Source organism: Stegodyphus dumicola, chromosome 1, assembly GCF_044657685.1.
Source record: "Stegodyphus dumicola isolate Sdum_Otavi_A_Nest chromosome 1, ASM4465768v1".
Lineage (NCBI taxonomy): Eukaryota > Metazoa > Arthropoda > Arachnida > Araneae > Eresidae > Stegodyphus > Stegodyphus dumicola.
The window spans coordinates 176,393,141-176,417,276 of record NC_140768.1 but is presented as its reverse complement, the minus strand read 5'-3'; the positions used below and the strand labels follow the sequence as shown (position 1 = coordinate 176,417,276).

At 33.4% G+C, this 24,136-nt stretch overlaps 1 protein-coding gene across 3 annotated transcripts in view; it reads left to right on the top strand.

The window, feature by feature from the left end:
- Nucleotides 1-23,676, top strand: part of tei (irregular chiasm C-roughest protein teiresias) — a 175,449-nt gene extending 151,773 nt beyond the window's left edge. For 2 of the 3 annotated variants that reach the window (XM_035370058.2, XM_035370055.2), the window contains exon 8: nucleotides 365-742. In XM_035370058.2, coding sequence (XP_035225949.1) covers nucleotides 365-450 — 86 coding nt within the window. In that variant the 3' untranslated portion in view covers nucleotides 451-742. Of the gene's footprint in view, nucleotides 1-364; nucleotides 743-21,031 lie in introns of those variants that run through there. The other variant, XM_035370057.2, reaches the window with a different exon arrangement.
- The last annotated feature ends 460 nt before the right edge of the window (nucleotides 23,677-24,136 follow it).

Below are 24,136 nucleotides of genomic sequence, written 5' to 3'. Positions count from 1 at the left end.
ATGGAAGAATAGCGTAGTTAATTTTGCAGCATGTATATAATCCTGAGCCAATTTTTTTTACGCATTAGTATCAATTCAAAAAAAAAGTGGTATTTCAAAAATGCATCAGTCTTCTGCTTTCGAACGTTTGCATCGAAAGCTTTCATTTTATAATCAAATAAATCTCAAAGAATAAATTTCGAATAGAAAAACTGTGTACCATTTTAAGATCGATTATCAGACTTCATAGATTTGGCTTTTGGCAGTGAAAGAACAAATGCATTTCCGCTGAGAGCAAGAATGAATATTTTTTCCCAAAATAGATGTGATTGATTCGATATTGAATATTCAATAATGAGATTTTAATGTGCACTTAACCTTTCAGGCTGCTTCAGGTGGACTCTGGTGGCCTTTCTGTCTCCTGTGTGCCTTTTGTGGCTACTGCAGAACCTATTCTTCTACGACAGCTGACCTCGAATATATTCATCTATAGCTTCCTAGTCAGTATATATAATAAAATGTTTCATATATATACATTGCACTTTGATGACATGTGTTATAAATTGATAGTTTGCGCCGTTAGGGGGCGCTCCGAACATCTTGTCCGAGTTGATGTTCTGTAACTTGTTTTTAGTTTGATGGAAGAACGAAGGTGTTAAGCCTAATAACGATGAAGGCGTATGCCTAATAATAATGCTTGTAACCATTGTATTATATTGTAAATAAAATATGTGTATTAATAAAAAGAAGGAATGATCACTTACCTCTAGAACTAATGCTCTCTGATAGTAACCGAATTAGTTACTGCAACATATTAACTGTTTCCAGCTTGCTTTTTATTATGTAATTTCAAAATTTTTAAGAAATAAAATTGAGTTTCTACTATATGATACTAAATGATACAAATCAATGCAACCGAATTATTCAAAATTTCGAATACTATGGAAATAGGTAATATTTTAAAGTACAATTGCTGAACAAAAAAACTATATTTTATATCAACTCGACACAATACAAAGCATGCATATTTACTGCACCTTGAAACTGGCTCATAATTTTATCTTTTATACCTACAAAAGTAAAATTATGCCATTGAAAAAAAGATAGATCTATTAGAATATACAGTGCGCTGTATAAAAATTGTACAAGAGAAAGAAATAATATTGTGATGGCTATCGTAAAACTCAGAGTGATGTTATAAAAAAGTATTAATTATGAAACAAAAATGTTATAAAAATAATATGTGATATGAATCAGGTGTTTTCCTGGAATGTTGAATAAAACTTATTAACAATATTTGGACGATAAGATAAAAATACGCTGTAAATGGAAATAGTTAAAATTGTAAATTAATAAATATAACTATTTCTAGTCATTTAAATTGTAAAGGCACATATATATTTATATGTATGTGAATATTACCATATAATAAAGTAATATATATTACAATATACATTACTATATTATGTGAATGGTAAGTTGATAGAGAAAATATTCATAAACTTTTGGGTATTAAAACTTTTCATATGAAATAAACAATCACAGGTATTAAACCAGTTTTTCTGTATTTTAATTAACTTTCTGTATTCTAACTATTTACAATATGTGCACAGCTGGAACAAATATTCTTAAGTTTTGCTAGTAACCGAGTCAAGCTGTTGCCTATCTTCTTGGTTCTCGTCACAGTATTTGCTCAGATCGGAACGTTAGGAGATTTAATGGCATGCTGCATAGTTTAAAAAGTAGGAGATCAATCTTAATCGCGAGACTGCACTAGTTTTCGCTATGTTACTCATTGTTTGAATATCATTTCATGCTATGGCCGTAAACAGTTACATTGAATTGCTGTCCTGTGGTTCGAAATTCGTGCTATTGTAACTGATCAACCGTTAATTTCAAATTGCAATCTTCCTGTAAAGAACCCTGAACCTTAGAGACCGGGTTAATTAGACTCATCTGTTAATTGGATGTAATGATAAATCATTCGTTTTAGTTTGTGTTAGCATTACAGATTGTAAACCCCCAGAAATGGATACATAAATATTTATTTGTTTTTAAACTGGTTTGAGTTTGTGTTGACAGAGAAATATTTGTAAAGACAATAACTCAGCAATAAGTTAAGATAATAACAGTTAGGTTGAATACTGAGTTTAAGTTTAATTTTACTTATTAGGATTTAGATAATGAGCACGGTGAATTTGCATAAGCAGGGCGTGGAAGTAGCTTAAATCTGAAATATGTAATATGTACACTCTGTGGAAGAAACCAAGGTTTGAACAAGAAAAGGTTATAAATACTAAGGTTTTGAACAGGAAAATATCAAATTAAACTTTTCCTCAAAAAGGTGCAAGTACTACATTTTATTACAAATTATTGGTGGTATAATCATTATTTGGGAATATATAAGAGTTTCATGCCCATTATTGTTATCATATAACTCTTGCATTTCTCATACCAAAAATGCAAATGTGAAAAGGTAGGCTTTTCTAGTAATTTCATATAAAAGATTATTTTAAAAGGCCGCTTCTTAGAAATGATAAGTTCAAAATGTATTAAAAGTGAAGAAAAATATGACAAAAGAAAAAATAGTTCGGAAGAATTTTCTTATTAAAAAGAGTTTACGAAGATTTTAAAATTAAGAACAAAATTTTTATATTAATTTATAAAATATCAGAATTGGATAAAATAGTATTCTGTGTAAATTATTCTGACTCACGGCGAGCAATATCAAAAATTAAAATATCAGATATGATCGGAATTGATCTAAAAAGAAAACAAAGAAAGCTGTGAAATAATATCATGTAGCAGCATGTGCTCGGCAAATCTGAAAAAAAAATAATTCAAAAGAAATATTTAAGTCAAAATAATTATGTAAAAACATGATATAGAATGGTATATAGCAAGAAGAACAGAATTTATAATATAATAGAATGGTATATAGAACGAAATTAAATGCTGATTTTATATTTAATTATCAAATCTTGCATTGCAAATATAATTCTATAATTCTAATGTTTGATTTGGTACAGAATAGAATATAGTATCGTAATTTACAGTGCAACAAACGGAAAAAGTATCAAAATCTACTGAACTGTGCAAAAGCCTCAATTATCTTTTTAACTTTTATCATTTGAATTGTTGCGATATGCTTAATAGTTTTTCAGCTATACCTTTTTAAATACTGTTATTCTTTCTCAGTGAATTCACAACCGTGCTTGGATTTCTGACTGTTCATTTTAATTGAATGCACATCATAATACGTGACATTTAATTGAAAAGAAAACAAAAGAAAAACAGTTTTACTCATTTTATTTTCCTCTTCTCCCCTCGCTTAAATCGAAATATATTTTGGGAATTTTTGCTATGACGAATCCAATGATAATGACTGGGAACCTATGAGAAGAAAAAAAAATGATATGCCACTCATAAGTTTTTAAAACTGTTGCGATGGAAACAGTAACGCTCGTTGCGACACCGTCTAAAAATATGAATTTATCGAAGCGAGTGTGTGTCTTATAGATAACAAATTTCTATGCCCTGTTGACAGGAAATCGAATGCAAACCGGAATAAAAGAGTAAAAAAACTGTCCCACTATTTGAGGATGCTGATAAGAAAAATGATTTTTTACTTTCCATTCTTGAAGCGAGATTTAATACTTTTTATGGAGTACATCATTTAACCGCACATCATATACGAAGAAGAGGATGAAGAGAAGTCCTTTCATTCATTTATAGAAAAAAGCTATCACAAAAGTGAAAAACGTGTCATGTTTTTTCATAAATCTGGTAGAATATTCTGCATCTGGTTAAACGATTAGCTGGTTTCTAGATTTCGAAGGAAACCACCAATAGGAAAGTTTACTAAACAAGAAATATCGAATATTAACGTTGTAGAGACATTAGGTAGTTTGAAGTAGGAGTCATGAAAAATGAGCAATGCCCTCGCTGGGACTCGAACCTCCCGAATACGCGCCGAGTGTGCTGACCACTACACCACGAAGGCATGCTAAGAAGGCGGGAGAAAGATCTTATACCGTGATTCCAAACAATTTTAGTTAAGCTGAACTGTAGCTATTTGGGCACTACCAATGAGCAGCCGTAAAATAAAAGCCCTGTCAGCAATTCAAAGACCTTTTGCTCTCAACATTAGCAAGGCATATAGAACAACCGCGACAAATGCAGCACTTGTGCTTACCGGGCTCACACCCCTTCACATCAGGGCCAAGTTAGAAGCAATATATGAGCGGGTAATAAGATTAAAGGAGAATGCTGCACTCGACACCACAGTCTTCAGCACGCTGCAGTACGAAACACCAGGCAGCACACAGCACGTGCACCCAGCACATAAAAACTCGGGCATACACGTCAAAATAGCAAAGAGATCTACGCCGCGAATAGAGGATGTACCAGTCGCCTCGCAATTCTACACAGATGGCTCCAAACATAATAACGGAGTGGGTTGTGCTTATGCTTATTATGAGCATGGTACACTTCACAGTCAATGAAAAGGTCATCTTGCAGCTCACAATAGTATCTTCCAGGCGGAGGCCATAGCAATTGAAGCGGCAATACAGTACGCACATGACATACAACTTGCACGAACAGAAATCTGCACAGACAGCATGTCAGTGCTGCAGGCATTAAAGAATCATCATCACACATCTCCCATAATCCTGCAAATCCAACAGACATTGCATAGCAACCAGCAATCTAACATCAAGCTAAAATGGGTAAGAGGCCACTCTGGGATCGCAGGCAATGAGATGGCAGATCAACTGGCCAAAGAGGCAGCAATCAACAATAATGCACAGGCTGTCTCAGCACTAATCCCGCCGTCATTTTTAAAAAGACAACTAAGAGACATAGGGAATAAACAATGGCAACACGAATGGGAGAATGGAGATACCGGCAGGTGACAGGTGACAGGTGACAGGTGACGGAGGACGAGGGCGCCTGATGTTTAACATAGGTAAACAGGCATATGCCCCGCGTCCTCCACTATCTAGTGGCAACAACTCCCTGGAGCCTCATCAGGCTGCCTCGGGAGTATATTTGAATCTTAATGAGAAAGTTACATGGCCATACAAGGGCGGTTGACATAGTCTACATTACAAGTGATGTGTATGACATTTGAAAGTTTTAGGATTACAGTGGTTGTTACAGGAAATCTAAAAAAAAAAAAAAAGGGGGGGTGGAGGTGGCATAAAAATGTAAGACATAATACACATAACAACACACTTAAAATACACAGAACATACTCACAGACTGCTAAGTAGAGTACTAATAATGCATTCATGTGATGCTGTTAGAACATATAATGCTGGGCAGATGTAATACTATGTGACATATAAAAACGTGTAATAAAACTGGTAAGATCACAGGATGCAGAGCAGAGATAAAGCTGCGATACTAGTGAAAACACATGGTGCATGCCAGATATAAAGCACGCGTGTAACATTGCCAGATATAAAGCACGCGCGTATACTAATTGAAACACATGATGCAGGGCAGTTTTAAGACAGATAATAACATAAGTTGCAAATAATTATTAGCAATGAACTTTTGGTTTACATATGAAACAGATGGTGGTATATGAGTAATAATACTTATGGGGAGACAATTCATAGTGCATGAACCTAGACTAACACATGATAGGAGTACATGATGCAGAGAAAATATGTTAATAGTATATACACATTATACAGAGCAAATATAGAGCTAAATAAAAGACATGATTCAGGACAACTATAATACTGTTAAAAACACATGACTTTGGGCAGAGATGATGCTATTTAAAAGCACATGATGCAGGACAGAGATAATAGTAATGAGAAACACATGATGCAAGCATAAATATGATACACATGGTACAGGGCATATGTTATACTAATAGAAACTCATGATGCAAAGCAAATATAATACAAATAGGAGCATATGATACAAATAAATATTAGGGTACTTTATGCAGAGCAGGTATGATGCTGGTATATACACATGATGCAGAGCAAATCTAGAGCTAATTAAAAACGTGACATAGGGCAGATATGATACTAATAGAAATACATGAAAATACATTATGCAGTGCAGTTTATGTTCTAATGAACACGTATGATGCAAATCAGATATGAGAAAAAAAAAAGGGCCACATGCCGCTGAGCAGGTATAGTACGATTAAAATCATTTGATGCAGGACAGATATGATACTAATGAATATACATGATGCAGAACAGATAAATAGCTTATAGGCTCATATGGTACAGAGCATATGTTGTACTAATAGGAACGCATGATGTAAAGTAGATGTAATACAAATGAAAATATTTAATGCAGATAAATATTTGGGGTAAACAGTTGGTGTTTCATATAATGCATATGATAGTATATGTGTAAAAAAAAAAAAAAAAAAAAAAAAAAAAAAAAAAAAAAAACTTATGATTAGACAACTCATAGTGCACGAACTTAGGCTGTCATACGATTGAAACACATAATGCAGTGCAAATATGATATTAATGTATATACATGATGCAGAACAAATATAGAGCTAATTAAATGACATGGTGCTGAGTAGATGCAGTACAGGTGAAGAACGAGTAAATACACTTGGTACAAAGTAAATATGATGCCAATAAATATACATGGTGCAGAGCTGATATGATACTAATAGCAAAGCAGATATAATACGAATAAAACACATTGTGCAAATAAATATTAAGGTAGACAAAGATACATATGATAGTATATGAGTAATAAGTGCTAATAGAAACATATGATACGGAGAGCTGATATGATGCTTATAGGAAGGCATGCTACAGAGTCGTTATAATACTGACAAAAGCACATAATACTGTGCTTGTATAGAACTAATAAGGACACATGACAGCGTTAAAGTTCATTAAATATTTGCTATTGTGCAAGAGTTCTCAAACCAGTTTAAGTTCTGTTTAGGTATAAGGCAGAAGGATTTTCGAGTTCTACCCTGTAGTAGATAAAGAACGCTTACAGGCCATACCCCCTTTAGTAAACTATATCACGGGGCATGGCCCTTTTCCCACCTTCTTTTATAAGCGTGCTATTTCCATGACAGAAGCGTGTGTGGGGGGGGAAATTGGCTCTCCCGACCACTACGTGTTCAACTGTAGCCTCACGACGAGCCATCACCTACCATATCCCACTACGGATATAGTACCTTACAAGAGGTTCATCATCAAACACGCACCTGCGATAAGAAATATATGTAAAATTATACAGCAGCTGAGCGCTCTAGGGCAGGATGTCTGCCAACCATCATAGGAATAATAACATACACAGCGCAATAATTCTATGTCTCTATTGTAACATAGCAGGTGTTATGTCTAAAATTGTAAATATGTAAGTGTATAAGTAACTGTGTAATGTAAGTAATGTAAGTAATAGTGTAATGTAAGTAATTTAATCAATGAGTGTAATACGTCATACTATGTGTACTTTTAACATAACGTAATCGGTAATGTAGTCATTAGCGCGTGCCCCATGTGTATTATTTTAAGTAACGCATATATGATTATAAGGCAAAGTATGTGTGCCTATCTTGTTATATATCATAATGTCATTTAAGAAGTAATAGCAATAATGTAAACTATAAGTAATCCAGTTATAAAGTAACTTAGCAAGTTCGCAATACCATTAGCTTAACGTAGTATACAGTCAGGTTATAACTCTAATAAGTGTAGATTAATGTCATGCATTATGTATGTGTAGTCTAATGTCATGTGAAGTGTAAGTATGTATGTACTAATTCATGCAAGTATTATGTATAAGTTTAATGTCATGTCATATCATGTATGTAATATTATGTTTCATGTATGCATTATGGCCTATGAACACCCAGGTCAACCATTAACATAAGAATCTGTACAGAACCAATGTCAAACTGGAATAGCCCTTGTATGGCCATGTAAACTTTTTCATGAAGGCTCAGTAACTCCCGGTGCGCCCTTGTGGGACCCCAGGGAGTTCTTGTATCTATATAGGGGAGGGCGTGGGACATATGCCTGTTTACCTCCGTTAAACACCAGGCGTCCCCGTCCTCCGTCACCTGTCACCTGTACTTAAGAATAATTTAAATGCAAAATGATACAGCCCTCTTTTTGGATCGATTATACACGTTATCATATATAACAATATCAGACAATAATTAACTTTTACTACACGTTAAAGATCTGATAGGGGCAGTGTACCAACATCTTAATAGGTTAAAATGACATCATATCTTAACGTAGCTGTTGCTCAAAAGAATACTGTGAAATTACCGATTATCTGTGCTAAAAAAGTAAAACACGAATATAACCTGCTAAAATTGTTTTAATATACATGAATGCTGTAAAAAAATTAAATTTCTAGAGGTTTACAAACCAGCTATATATAGTTCAAACTAGGATTCAATTAAAATAATAAAATTTATCTGAATTTTCCCTTTTTATCGTAGAAAAATCGCTTTGAAGAAGAGAAAGAAGCAGAGAAAGAAAAAAAATGTTATAATCTTTACACCTTTGCTATAGCTTGTCTGGAGAGTCCAAGGCCATACCGTACTCTCACTCTCCTTTGCTATTTCATTTCATTTTCTTCTGTTTGCTTTTCTTAAGTGACCGCATAAAAAAAAACTTAATCTAATAAAAATTCCATATCCTTGATTGTTTTTCAGTTGTATCTTCAAAACCAGAAATAAATTCAGCATGATTCAATGCTTTTTATATATATTCATTTGCAGAAACTTTCTTCTTTGCGTTTTCGCAGATCAGTTTTTTTAGCTATGAATTCGTGCTAAACTTCATTTTATTTAACAAAGACTTAACTACACAAAAAATTATGCATTTCTTCCAAAACGTCGCAAGGTTTTTCATCGTTTTTGTGCATGAATTTAAGAATTTTTTTAGTTGTCATACACAGATAATACTTAAAATGGATAGTCGTGAATTCGATGTATAATTTCAGTTTAATTATGTTTTTGAAATGGATATAAATGTTACCGTCAGATTTATTGCTACAATGTTAACTGGTACAGGGTAAAGTTTGTATGGAATTGACATAACTTGGTTCCACAGATCCATAAACAATATTTTTTCAACATTTTTGACACTAGAAACTTTTACAGAATCTTTCCAAAATTTCTGGAACATTAGATTATGTTCAAGTTGCATTATCTTATGCTACCAAGCGCTTATTGTGCTTTGAGTAGTTTTGCCATTTCGATAAAATTGCACTACCCTACGCCAATTACTTAAAATCCTTAAGTTGTCAGTAACTAATAGCCTTGACAGTCATTGGTGGCCAAGGGTTTGACGGTCAACGCTCTCCTTCGGTTTGTAAAGGTATCCTTCGGTTTCATTAAATATTAACATTTTATATAATTCGATTGCACTGCCTACGCCCCCGACTTTGTATGATGGCCTCCATAACTATAAGTAACTAGTCACTTACAGCTTTGATTGTCATCATGTACATCAGCTTAATTTTATTTCAAAAACTTATTCAAGCTTACTCCACTGCACCATACTGGTAACCTAAGGTTTTACCTTCAGTAACCTTTAACACTATAAGGTATTTCTCCCGCCTTCTTAGCGTGCTTCATGGGGTGGTGGTCTGCACGCTGGGCTCGTATTTCAGAGGTCCGCGTGATTCGATTCCCGGCGAAAGCGTTGCTCGTTTTTCATAACTCCTGCTTCCAAAAAATACCTGATGTCTCTACAGTGGCGCCCGAACTAAAAGGATAGTGGATGATGAATCTCCACACCCAGGGTTTGGCGATTAGGTCTTTTAAAAAAACCCAGTCGCTCTTTAAAAGGGGGAGTATATAAGGTATTTCTCCCGCCTTAGCGTGCATTCGTGGTGTGGTGGTCTCCACGCTGGGCACCTATTCCAGAGGTTCGTGGTTCGATTCCTGGCGAAGGCGTTGCTCATTTTTCACAACTCCTGCTTCCAAAAAGTACCTAATGTCTCTATAACACTTTGCAAAAGCTTTGGAGGGCTTTCGATTTAATTTTAACTTATGTATTCACTTAGATTGCTGCACCAAACTACTGATCTATGAGATGATCCCAAATGGCGTTACTTATACAGGCTACTAGTGACCAATAGCTTGACGTTTGTCATCGTGCTTAAATTTGATTTCGATGCAATTATTTATCTAAATTTACCTTACCACCCCGCAATATCTTGGTAACCTAAGTTTATCATTCGATTTAATTTTAGTATTAAAGTCTATCAACACCTACTCTTTTTCCCCACTGAGATTAATATGTGTGTTGATCTGCGTGGCCCTCAACCATTGTTTCGCAACTTCATCAATACAACTGACTGGCGCCGATGTACCTCAGTCCAATTTTAATTTAAATTGCCTGCTTCACCTATTCAAGATTCCGGATCTGATAGCAAAAATGAATAGTATCATTACAAAATGAACAACATATGGAAAAGAAGTATTTAAAGTCTCAAGTTAATATTTCTATAAATTGACGCTTTCAGAGCCATGAACTATAGAAATATGTTCTCCTGTTTATGTCAATCTAAATTTTTACTTTACTATTAATATGACTGTATGATCGAATTGACGAATAGTATCAAGAAAATAAATACTTTATATTATATATATATATCAATATTTCAGTATATTGCCTCAAAGTAAATAGCATTGGTTAATGAAGCGTGATAATAGATGCACAATCTAAGAGCCTAGTTCAAACTCAATTACTTCAATCTGGTATTGTTTGCCTCTTATAATGTATTTATATAATTGAATGGTACAAAACTACCGAGATCTCAAAGACCGCCTGGAATGCTTATCCGGATCTGGCTCTATGGCTTGGAATAAACACGGATTTTAAATCGAAAGGATTCCAGTACGGTGAATCTTATAGTTTGTTACTTTAACAGTGGGGGGAGGAGTTAAGCAAGGCGACCTTTTTACCTCAGCTGTTGTTCCTGTGGTTACGAGTCAAATCGAGGGGGGCGGAATATAACCTTGAAGTTTCAGTTCTAAAGTAACAGATTATAGCTGAGGAAGCTCTTATAGAAAGCTAGCAAGTGGAAACTATACCTAGGAATCCCTGATGGTCATTTTCTTCCTCCTTTCTGCATGCCTTAGTGGTGTAACGGTTAGCACACTTGGCGCGTATTCGAAAGTTCCAGGTTCGAGTCCCGGCGAGGGCATTGCTTATTTCACATCTTCTGCTTCAAAATAACCTAATGACTCTACACTCTTTAATGTAATTTTCTTTAACAGTCTAATGAAGGATTTTAAATATAACTAATTAATAATATATCCAATAGTAGGTAAAAAAATCTTCAGCATTACAAACCCCAACATAAACTTCAGCAGCAGCTTCAGCATTAATAAAAAGGTATTTCTAGCACCATATATTCTGCACCTTATATTTAAATCCTTCCAGCTTCCATACTAGCTTTTCGCCGTATGGGCGGTATAGTGTTAGGAAAGCCTACTGCGGTAACGAAGCTTCGTAAATGTATAGTGTCCGTGTGACATGGGGACACTCTAAATATGCGGCGAGACGAAAATCCTCTCGAGAGTTTGGCAGTAGGAGAAAAGGGGTACCCGGCCCCCCCCACCGGGGGCTTTCTATCAAAACTGGGGGCGGAACTCATCGAAGTCTTACTGTCACCTTGTATGGTGCGCAAGGCTGTTGCCAGCTACAAAAGCAATCCTGCTCTCCTTGCCACAATTAATTTCGTGAGCTTGTTTTGAAGTTACTCCCAGATAGATTAGTCACAACACATCGCAGCAACATATAAGTTTTTCGGATGTATAATTAGTTGTTGATAGAAATGATTAATAACTTAAAATAAATTATGCTCAGAATGTTTTTATTGAAAAGGATAAATGGTACCAGGGCACATGCATTATTTCTGTCGTAAGCAAAAACAACATTGGGTAAAACGTGATCATAGTCTCTGCAGAAAGCAGGTATTGAAGGTTAATCAAAGAAATCGTGATTAATTTGAAAGAAAAGTTAAGATAAATGAAGGCTGTCTTCACATATGTGTCCATATGATGTAGTAGTAACAAATTGCAGTAGGAAGATCTGTTATTAGATTCCGGCAACGGCGCAGTTAATTATTCACGCTTTTTGCTCTGAAAATAACTTAGTAACCTCTAGAAGTTAAAATTTTACATTTTCTTGTTATTAAAACTGAGTTTACAGTGCGAGAACTTTACGTATTTATATTAGTAAGATTCACACGTTATACTTGGAACTTTTCTCTTCAGTTTATTCGAAAGTAAAAAGAGAATTGTTTCTCTTCATTATCTTAAGAGCTAACTGCAATGAGAAACTATGATATTTTACTCAAATTTATAAGTTCTGAAAAGGTTTTTCAGTATCCAGCTTCAAAACAAGGGCAACTCGGAAACCAACAAAATAAATTTCCTAGTGAATTTTTAACCATAATAATCTACACTTTAATGTGAATATAAGTGAATTCTTTGCACAAGTTTTCATTATCATTGACAGTTTTGCTTTCTTTATATTGCAAGCAAGCACTTAATACTAAATTTCTAAGCATAAATCTCATTATAAGCATTCTTGACGAACTCAATTTATGACATATTCTTGAAATCTTAAAACTTCTAATGGATTCCTGTTTTACAAATAAATTGCTTTGGAGCAAAATTATTCATTGCTTTTTAAAGTTTTAAATAATTTTGTTCCAAACTTTATTTATATTTGGCACATAATTAAATTTTAAGCAGCTTTTATAAATTTTTTATCGTTTTTATAGATATAGGAAGAAACATATTATCAAAATTATCAGTGCTTTATTGCATAAGTCAGAATTTTTTCCCCTTCTTCCCTTTTATACAAATATTGTATTTTTAGAATAAAACTTTCAAATTTCAGATAAATATGTCATATTCAATTGTAGAGCCATTAGGAATTTTCGAAAGCCATAGAGGTGAAGAATGAGTAACGCCTTCGCCGGAAATCGAACCACGGGCCTCTAGAATACGCTTCCAGCGTGCAGACCACCACACAGGAGGTGGGAAAAATACCTTATATATTCCCCCTTTTAAAGGGCGACTGAGGTTTTTAGGGGACCCAATCGCCAAATCCTGGGTATAGAGACTCATCATCCACCACCCTTTTAGTTCGTGCGCCACTGTACAGCTATTAGGAATTTTTTTGGAAGCAGGAGAGATGAAAATGAGCAACGTCCTTGCTGGGAATCGAACCACGGACCTCTAGAAGACGCGCCCAGCGTGCAAACGACCACACCACGAAGACATACCAAGAAAGTGGGAGAAATACCTTATACAATAATCATCAGCAATAGCAAGAGTCATTTTTGTCTTAATTTAATTTGCACCACAATAATCGTTTCCCTTTACAATATTCTAAAGTACGAATTGCAAAAGATAATAGAAATAATACCTGAAACTATTCTGATTTACCTAACAAAAAATATACTAAAATTATAAAATTATTATAATTTGGGTTTTACTGCAGAATTTTTTAGCTTTGTCTCCCGTATTAGCTTTGTATCCCGTACACGACAATTTAAACCAATTTAGTTAATAAATTTCGTATTATTATTTTAATTTTTTTGATAAAGTACCGTGCAGTTATTACTAAGTTGTCATATTAAAAAGCTTCATGAAAGTAATTAGGTTTTACTAAGTTGCCACATTGTTTTTTATAAAGAAATTTACTTAAATGTCATTAATTTTCACAATGTCCTGTTTACTTTCTTTTGGGCTCAATAAGTTTCCTGGATTCCTTTTATGCAATATTACCTTAAACAATTGAAAATTCTTAGATACTCTCAGCTAAACATCCTTAAATATAACCTTCACATCATTATTACCCTTCGTTTGATAAGTATTGCTTTTTATATAAATTTGCTGTCGCGAAATTTACTGGACTGTGGGTAGTTGTTTTAAAATTTAGTAAGGAGTTTATCTGTTAAATGTTTCGTCATATTTTTATTTTTCGTCTCATTATATATTAACCCATTTCATGGGGTTAATATATTCATAATAAGAAAATTAGCCCTCTTTTCCTAGAGAATGCATGACCGTTCTTATTCGTCAGAAGATGTTTGCCTGTTGTTGAATTAAATAAAAACAGTATACTAAATATAAGTATACTAATAAAGGAAATAAAAACAGTTGAAGGAAATAAAAACAGTATACTAAATACAGTATACTAATGAAAACAGTATATTGTTTTCACTCCATTAAGTCTGAACTTTTTCACGGTAAAATCAAAACCAGAATAGATTTAAAAATCAATATTTATTAAACAATCAATCGTTTGCATCACCCCTTACTTAGTACAGCAGATCCTCGATTTAGCGAATCTAGATTCAACAGATTTCCTATCTCCCGGATAAGAAAATTCTACAGATTCGGATTTCCTAAGTTGAGGAGACTGTTTTACCAGCGTAACTTGTCCTGTTCATCTTTATATTTGATCAATAATCTACATAAATGTAAAGCATATTAAATTATAGAAGAGTATTATTTTTCGTTACTATGACTTTAAGATAGAAAAAAGGTAGTACGTTAATTTGAACAAAAAAGTTTAATAGGTATGTCTCTGTTGCTCACATATGGGAGATTGTGAAGTTACAAAAGCAAGCAATAACTGGCAGTATTGGAAACGAAAATAAAAGGTAGTTTTTCATTAAAATACGGTGTTAATTCTATATTTGTTATTGAGAAACGGAAAATGAGTGAAGACAAAAATTTCAAGGTGATATACCTTTCGATTTGTCCAACAACTTCCGAGTACTCCTAATATTTAAAGTTGTAAGGTATTTCTCCCGCCTTCTGAGCGTGCTTCGTGGTGTAGTGGTTTACACGCTCGGCATGTATTCGGGAGGTCCGTGGTTCGATTCCCGGCGAAGGCGTTGCTCATTTTTCATCTTGCCTGCTTTAGAAATAACCTAATGTCTCTACAGTGGCGCTCGAAATTAAAAGGTGGTGGATGATGATTCTCCACACCTAGGATTTGGCGTTTGGGTCCCCTAAAAACCCCAGTCGCCCTTTAAAAGAGGGAGTATATAAGGTACTTCTCCCGCCTTCTTAGCGTGCCTTCGTGGTGTAGTGGTCTGCATGCTGGGCGTGTATTCCAGAGATCCGTGATTCGATTCTGGGCGAAGGCTTTGCTCATTTTTCATCACTCCTCCTTTCCAATTAACTAATGTCTCTGCAAAGTGAGCCATTGAAATGTCTCTTAAAGAAATGATCCTAAATTTTCAGGGCAGTGATGAATCAAATGTGAATAAACTCAGAAAAATTAACTTCTTATTTCATTTCAGATTTATAAGATGGATGTGCCGACCATCAAGAAAATAAAGAATGAGCTTCAATTTCATTTTGTCCAAATTTTTAGTTAGCCTATAATTATTATTGCGGAAGCAAATCTAGCAACTTGAATTTAATGCAAAATTTAACACCTTCAATGATTACTTCACGTTAAAAAAAAAAGGCTTTTGATGGTATTTTTTTCTGTACGTAATTCGTCAAATATTTCATTTTTGAGTTACTCCGCTACCATATCAATGTGCTGAAAATTATTTTTGTACAGTAAAAAGCATTCTACGCAGACTCGGGTATTGTTCATATCCAAAGCCTTTGATGGCCTTTTCATTCGCTGAATCCTTTCAATTTAAAGAAATTCATCTATCCTCTCATCAGTGAGGGGGTACTAATCAAGTGCATCATTTCTATATCTCTTATCAATTATAGAATTTTTGGAAAATAAGAAGTGTACGCTTATTAAATATTATGGTCATCTATTACTTAACAAACTATCGTCTCCAAATTTTTCTTCATGTCAAGGAGATAGCAGTATGTTCCCCTTTCTTTCTGTCTAGTTGGGTATATAAAATTGTAAGATCCAAAACATTTCTAATTATGTCTAGGCTCATTGGTTGATGGACATTGGCTAGACATTAACTAGAGTCTAGGACATTGGCTGATGTTCCGCACTTTCAAAACGTTCTCTTACAGACTTCACTTAAAACATTGCACATTCAGAGGCAGATATCAATCATGCTGATGATTCACTCCTTATACTTGATATACAAGGTACGCACATAAAGCAACCGGTTTTGGTTTGGTTTATTTGAAATTTAAAAAATCAACTTAAGCTCAAAAGATGCATTTCCAGTTTGCCTGAATATGGCATTTTTAAATATTAGTTTCAATATTCATCTCATATGTTTACAGTACAACATTTCGTTGCTTGAAGAAAAGGTTTTGGAAGCTTCTCTTGCAATTTACATAACATTTCTTTACAGTTAACTCCGATCTAAGAGTGAAATTTTCCCTCGTTTTTAAATAACACTGGAACTGTTGTTAATTTCTAAGATTCTTTTTATCACTACAACTACTGGCAAATTTCTGATAAATTGAGAAATTAGACGTTATTTAACAGGAATACCCACAGTCCTGTTTTCTACTGAAAATGTACCTTAAAACATATATAATATGCACAAAATTAAGAAAAATGATATATGACTAAAGAACGGGTTCCTTCTGATTATAAGATAGCTTTAAACTGGTTTTGTTTACCCATCAACGTTCTCTCTTTTGTGTTTCGGTCCTTTGTCACGTGCATCAAGAAATATGGAACGCAGTGGACGAGGCAAGGCCATTGAAATCGGAAGCCGTCAAATTTTCCTTGTTCTGAATAATGGATTGGAGGAAATTTTAAACAGTAACACTTAAAATGATCTTAGAATGAATAACTGTCTCAGCTTTTCCTTATTATTCTAGACGAAGGAAAGTTTCCTCTTGATCATAAATAATATTCTCTGAATTTTCCAGCAGACGCATTTTCAGTTGTTGTTTAAAACTTTTACCTCTGCAGTTCATTACGTCTCCGTAACGATTGCCGGCTTTATTTGTATTTAAGCTAGTGGTTTATACTTTATTTCTTTCCCTGTTCCTCTCTGAAACCTTATTTACTCGTTTAATGAATAAAAATAAGGAAATATAGGAAAAAAAGTATGTAATATGTTCTATTACTTTTTTATGAGAGAAAGCTTTGTCGCTAACTAATACACCGTTTTTAAATATCGCTTTCCACAAAAGTCACAAACGTGAGAGTAGAAAGAAATTCTCATGAGGGTATATCTGAAATAAATGTTTCTCGTCTTTCTTCTTCTCAAAGAAACCTCATCAAACCTCATCAACCTCATATAGTTAAAATGTGTTTATTATTATTATTATAATTTCATGAATATCCAAAGTTATAAGTGAAAAGTATTTTTCACACTAAAAATGTGAGCTAAACATAAAAATTCAAATAAGTCTAAAATATGAAATAAGCTAATATTGTCTACTTGATCTTAACAAAGAAAAAGCCCTCTTTTAAAGATAAATAGTTAGAATAAACCGCGTAACAAGCAAACAGATGAGATATATTTTATCAAAAAGGGCATACATATATTTTGACAGTACTGATCTAAATAATTTTATTTGACTTTAGTTTATAACTATTTTTGTCAATGCAGTTTAGCCATTTTAATCCGATTGCACGCGATTCTAGAGCAGTTGAGCTTCTGAAGAATTGGATGTGTTAAGAGACATCAGATTGATTGCCAGTACTTGTATTTATTTACTCAGAAATGCTAGTCACTTTCAGAGGTGGTCATCTTAGAGAATTATCCACTATGAAAGGGTTAGCTGTGTTTATAAAGAGCAAGTAAATAAAGGTAGCAGAATTTCAAAGCAATTTAGCGATTTTATTCAATTTTTCTTAAATTTCCTGTTGTTGTTGTCACTTATCTCACTTGTCTCACAATAACATCAGGACAAACCTACGAAGTTCATCTTGGCAAGGAGAGCAAGATATCGCCTGTCGCTGGCAAGAGCCTTGAGCAACAAACAAGTAGCCTCCAATTTTGATGGAAAGCACCCCGAGTGGGCGACGAGTCCGAGGATCTCCTATCACTCTTCCTCTACACCAACCTTTCGAGAAGACTTTCGGCTCTTCGCATATTTTGAGTGACCCCATGCCGCGCAGACACCATACATTTACAAGCATCCATTCCTTCTCCAGTATTTGAACTCGGGCTCTTGAGTACCGCAATAGCCTCCCTTAACCACTGTACCGTCTGGGCGGCTCTTGAATTTTATATGTTTCTAAAGAGTGTTTCGAGTATAAAGAGTGTTTGTGGAATATGTTTTCCATTTCTCCAGACACTCTCTCTCAAGCAAAGACATGGATAGTTTACAAACCCACATATGAAAGCGATGGTTTTTTATATGCATCATCATTATTCTTTATGTGTTTACTTTATGTTTGCATATGTATTTTATACTTTTTACTTCCTTGTACGAAGTAAAAAGGAAGTATTGTAATCGCGAAAAGTTTCAGGCAGCATATTTCAACGAAAATATCTATTTTGACCGCTATCGAATGCAATTTAACGATGTTTTTGTGTGATATCTGTACGTAAGGACAGAATAAAAGACTCGTTTCCACCAAAAAAATTATAAAACTGCTTTAAAATTAATTCTGAAGAGAATATTTCGTGGCGTCTGTACGAACGTATGTACGTACGTGCGTATCTCGCATAACTCAAAAGCGAATAGCCTCAGAACGTTGAAATTTTGTATATAGAACTGCTATAACATGTAGATGTGAACCTCCTATTTTGGTTGCAAATGGCCGCACCAAACGTATATAAATATTATATTTATATATCTATCCACTCTGTTACCCGGCTCAGTAATCTCAGTTTCTTTACTCTTATACATTTGTAAATTGTACATTTTTTGCTTTAAAAGTGATTGAATTATGCTTTTCTTATCTTCCGGTTAAGGTTTTTATGCCTTTAGTAAATCTGTATGCAATATTTTTAGAATTATCAACGATTCTAAAGTTGTTTAAATGCCGCTAAGCCTTTTTTTTTATGGCGGCCATTGATTGTTTACATTTGAAAGAGCAGACTACTGGATTTGTTGCCAATCTAGAGAAACTTAGCTTCGCAACAACAAATATTACGCCTTCATTTATTATTGCCAATTATATCATGCTTAATCCTTTCTGGAAATTTTTCGAGGAAATAAGTGTTTAAGATTTACTTCCTAATTTTTAATATAGATATTTTGAGTTTTTATGTATTTTTGCCTTCTCGCGAAGTGAGAACTGAATTAATTGAATGAGAAATACTCAATCGTCTGTGAAAAACTGTTTGTTTTTTGTTTTGTTTGCTTAATTTCTTTTATACCTCATTCTAGCTTTATTATAGTATTTGAATAGAACATGTGGCAACGATTAGATAATTCTATTCTTTAAATGATATAACTTTTGTGCATTTTGAGTTATAATATGAACGAAATATAATACTGTTAAGTTAATCTAGCGCCAGAGTGTCGCTATGGTAAACAAATACTAGAGGGAATTTTAAAGAATGCATTTATTCTATTGTGGTCTATGCGCTGTCGGCGAAGTAGATTTAATTCAATCCAATAAGTTTAAATGAGATGCAAGAAAAAATGCGTATAATTTAATATTCCGTACAAGGAAGTCATGTGGTGTACACATCAGATTTTTTATGTATTTTATTTGAATGTGCTTCCTAGTTGTGGTACGGCCTTGCTTCTCAGCTGATAGCTTTCACATTCTATGTCTTAATAGCGGCTTAGAAATTCTCTCGAAGTAATTTTTGACAATGGTCCATTTCTTTACTCCTTTCCTCCGTCCTACTCTAAGAGATACCCTCAACTCCAGACTTAATTACGTCAATGAATTTATTTTCACTGACATAAACATCCCCTCCGGCGTAATAGTTGCGGTTAAATCGTCAGGTTCACAGTTCATACAATTTCATCAGTGACGACATTTGATTTAAACAGCTGTCGTAAAGCATCCTGTCGCATCTAACTTAACGACTATGCGCACTGTAGTGAAAGGTGTTTGTTTCCATGTGTTCTGGCATCCCTTTGAATTTGCTGCGTGAGCTTTTAAACAATTTGTGTACATATTTTTTTCGTTAGTTCTGACGTTAAGTGTCTTAAGACGCTGATTTTTAAATTCCTACTATTAGCTCACACTCTTCCTATATTTGTTCAAATTTTTAATCGTTAATAAAATACTTTATTCATCCACTCAAGTTCAAATACATTTTTTAAACTTGTAGTGGGTGACACTTGATATTAATACAGTTTTTTTTACATTTTGTTTTTCACTTTAACTTGTTTCACATTTTTTTCACATTTCACGGTTTTTCACTTTAATTCCTTGAGTCGGATATGTCGCCTTGAGTCGTGTGAAATCATAAAATGGAATATTTATTGCAGAACTGGACTGCTCGAAACTCACTGGAAAGGGTCTTTACAATAATGAAGCATTACAAGAGATGAATAGAATGAGAAATTATCGACTACTATCAGCTTCATAAATTAGAAACGAAACAATGTTAATAATGTTATAAGGTATTTCTCCCACTTCTCTAGCGTGCCTTCGTGGTGTAGTGGTTCAGCACGCTGGGCCGGTATTCCAGAGGTCCGTAGTTCGATTCCCGGCGAAGGCGGTTGCATATTTTTCATCTTTTCTGCTTCCAATTAACCTAATGACTCTATAATGTTAATAAAAAGTAACTAAAATAAAATTTTTCTTTGTTGACCTAAGTAGGAATTGACTTTAAAAAAAATTTTTTTTATATTACTTGTTGCTTCCATAACTCTTCACTGACCTGGGAGATATAAAGATAATAACTGAAATGTTACCTTATATTAAACTTGTGAAAACATCTTTTATTATTATTTCACCTTGATTTTGGGGAGAGGGTCTGAATTTCTAATAATTCTTCATTCTATATTTTTACGCATAAGCGTCAAAAATAACTACTTGCAGAATAAAAGTAATGCACTGCAAAATTAAGGAAAGAAATGTCCTGAAAATACTGATAATTGTGTTAATTCGAAATATAATTTCTAACTAATTTATAGGTATGGCTGGTAAACTGCTACAAAATCTTTATCTTAATGATTTTCAGTTATGTATTTTTAGTTTACTAACTTTGAAAAAAATAACTTTTTTAGGTGAAAAATGAAGGCCAGAGAGTAGATGAAGAAGAATGTCTGCCAGTGTCGAGCTTCACTTTCTGGGTGCCTGTCGGATGTTCCCCAGAACTCTTTGCGAAGGGCATTTGATTTTTGATTATTTGCAAATAATCTTCCCGAATCCCCGTATAATGTCTGTCCATGTCAGTGTTATCGCTGGCCTTGTCATTCTAAGAAAACAGATCTCTGAAAGACATATTCTAGAAAAAAATCTAGCTAAAGTGTGATGATCTAAGCTGAAAGAAATTCTTGACAAACTCAGTATTTCCTCGTCTTATCTTAGTCAGCCAAACTTTTTGAAAACTTTTCACGACATTTCCCTATAATTGCTGGACGAATTAAACCTCTTTAAACTATATGCAACAGTAAAAAATGTCTCAAATGCAAGACATGTGAAGCAACTTTCTGCTTAACATATTTGATCGTCGCTCGCTTATTGCTAAAAAACTGAAGTAGAACAAACAGTACATTTCAATCTGTAAAAGAGTAAAACCAGTTGTGCATTGCGGCTTTGTTCAGCAGTAAACCTGAATTACATTGAAAAAATTGTGAAAAAGGATCCTGCAAGCTTAGGCAATCTGTAATAAATTCAATTTATTTTGATGTCATCGAGAAAGAAATTGTGTTCAACATATAACATCCAACCCGCCAATTATCTTTTTCTTCTTTACAAGTGAAAGTTTTAAAAAAATTAAGTTCGTAAATAACAATCAGTATTTTTCTGAGATACGATGCATAATTAGAAAGTTAGTCAATCATTATACTGTCCTAAAGGCAATATAAAAGGCAAAAATTTATGCTAAGTGATAATCATTAAAAGTTCTTTTAGGATATTCTTAAAAAACCTTTTAAAATGGTATAATTTACTTCAAATAACAAAAATACAAAGTATTTTAATTTATGACAGTTACTAAATAATTTTATTTTAATATCGACTATTCTGTTTTACAAAGTGTTCGAACACTATTTCAGATTTAATAAAGCATAAATCGTCTTAAAATATTTAATATTTTTACGCGCTTTATCCTTCAGATTAAAAATTTATTTGTAATAACCCATTTAAAATTAAATTATAATGATTGTTGCAAAAAAGGAATAATAGAAAAATTTTACAACATATTCACTTCAATAAACAGAAAGTGATTTTTCTATTCTTTTGTTGCTTTCAATATTTTAATTGGAATACTTTCTTGCGTAAATAATTTAATATAAAAATCTGATAAGAGTGCCATTATGATGACTGTTCAGAGCACTTTAACTCGTACGTCAGGATTAATTAACTGAAATTATGTATATAACATTACGCATCTCCTGATTAATTGCTGTTAATAACACTTAATAAATCTCTTCTGATATACCTCGTATAATTAGAAAGTTAATAAATTTTTATCCTTATCAAAACATTGTGACTGTCACAAAATGAGATTAAGAAATTTATGCAAAGTAAAAATTATTAAAAACTGTCGAAGGATATGCTTTATAATAAGCGCTTCAAAATGCTATAATTAACTTAAAACAATGAAGGAATAAGGGAAAAATTTTGATTTATCAAACTTTGAAACAGTTTTTTAACTTGATATCAGTAGTCTATATAATGTTCAATGTACCAACAGGATGAACATGTAATTTTTTAATTAAAAAATCTTGAAAATAAAACTTGCCATAAGAATTGCATTGAAATCTTTTAACTAAATCCGTAGTTAATTAAACGACTTGAGTTTATCACCATATAGCTACATTAAAATGTAATCGAAGGTAAAAATAAATAGAGTATCTACTGGCTTAAGAAAAAAATATTACCTGATCCTCTCTTCTTCAAATGCACCTACACCACACTTCTAAACACATATTAAGTAAGAAACATTTACCGTTCAGAAATTTTACCTTCACATTCAGAAATCATATGAAGTTTCATGTAGAGTATTAGTTTCCATTAAAATAAATCAGCAACATTTCTCAGATTATAAGCATTTAAAATGTTCGTTTAAAAGGAGAAATTCGTAAAAATTAACGAGAGTGGATTTTCCTTCCTCAGGGAAGTGGTAAATAATCTCTCGAGTATATAATAGCAGGAACTCATAATTAGGTACTTCAAACTTTCTGACTATTAGAATATAGAAATTTCTGTTGTTACCTTGAAGTTTTGTTTATTACAATAGATTTGGAAATTAGGCAACTCAAAATTTCAATTTCTTTTTCTTCCACTTTCATACAAATTATAAAATATTTTTAATTTTCTTCCCGTTTCCTATAGAACTTCAGTGAACAGATTTTTGAGCATTGTATTGGGAAACGAACTAACTTTTGAATAAAATACAACAAAATAAGTCGTCGGCATTAAGAAATAGTGCCGTCTCTCAGTGGAAAGTCAATGAAACTCTGTGAAACCAGTGCAGGAATAACAAATACCTTTAGTAGTAAATGTTGTATTTATTTATTTGGCTGCACTTTGTTCCTATTGCCGCCCAGTACCAAGTGATGATCTTTTCTATCGTGTATTGCATTGGAGTTAGAAAACTCAAACATTGCAAGTATTTTCTGGTGCCTAAGCATAACTATTTCGTGTTTTGAAATGATGTCTACCCGAAAAACCAACTCTCTGGAAATAAACTTCTTGTACTGTTTTGTTGTCTCTTTTTTCCATTATAAATAAATATTCATCAATATAAAAAATATATCATAATATTTTATACGTATTAATGTGTGGCTTCTGCATGCTACAAACAATCGGTTAACCGACTTGAGCACTGAATCAACGTACTCAATCTACGTACTCAACGTGCTGGAATCGTTCACAAGGTATATTATGCGAGTAAATTCTGTATTTTTCTATAACTTAGGCTTTCCATTACTTTCTTAACTGAAGATCTGTTTGTTGGATGCCACTGCAAAATATCTAGTAGTATCTGTATAATACATAATATAGCGTTCTATATAGCACATATAACATTCAGTTGTACGTAGTCCAGTAGATGCATCTAAATGGAGAACTAGAAGTCTAGAATACCTGAAAATCAGCAGAAATACTGAAAGAAACAGCGTACTCACGAACCAGTTACTCATACACGAGAGCTTTCAATCTGC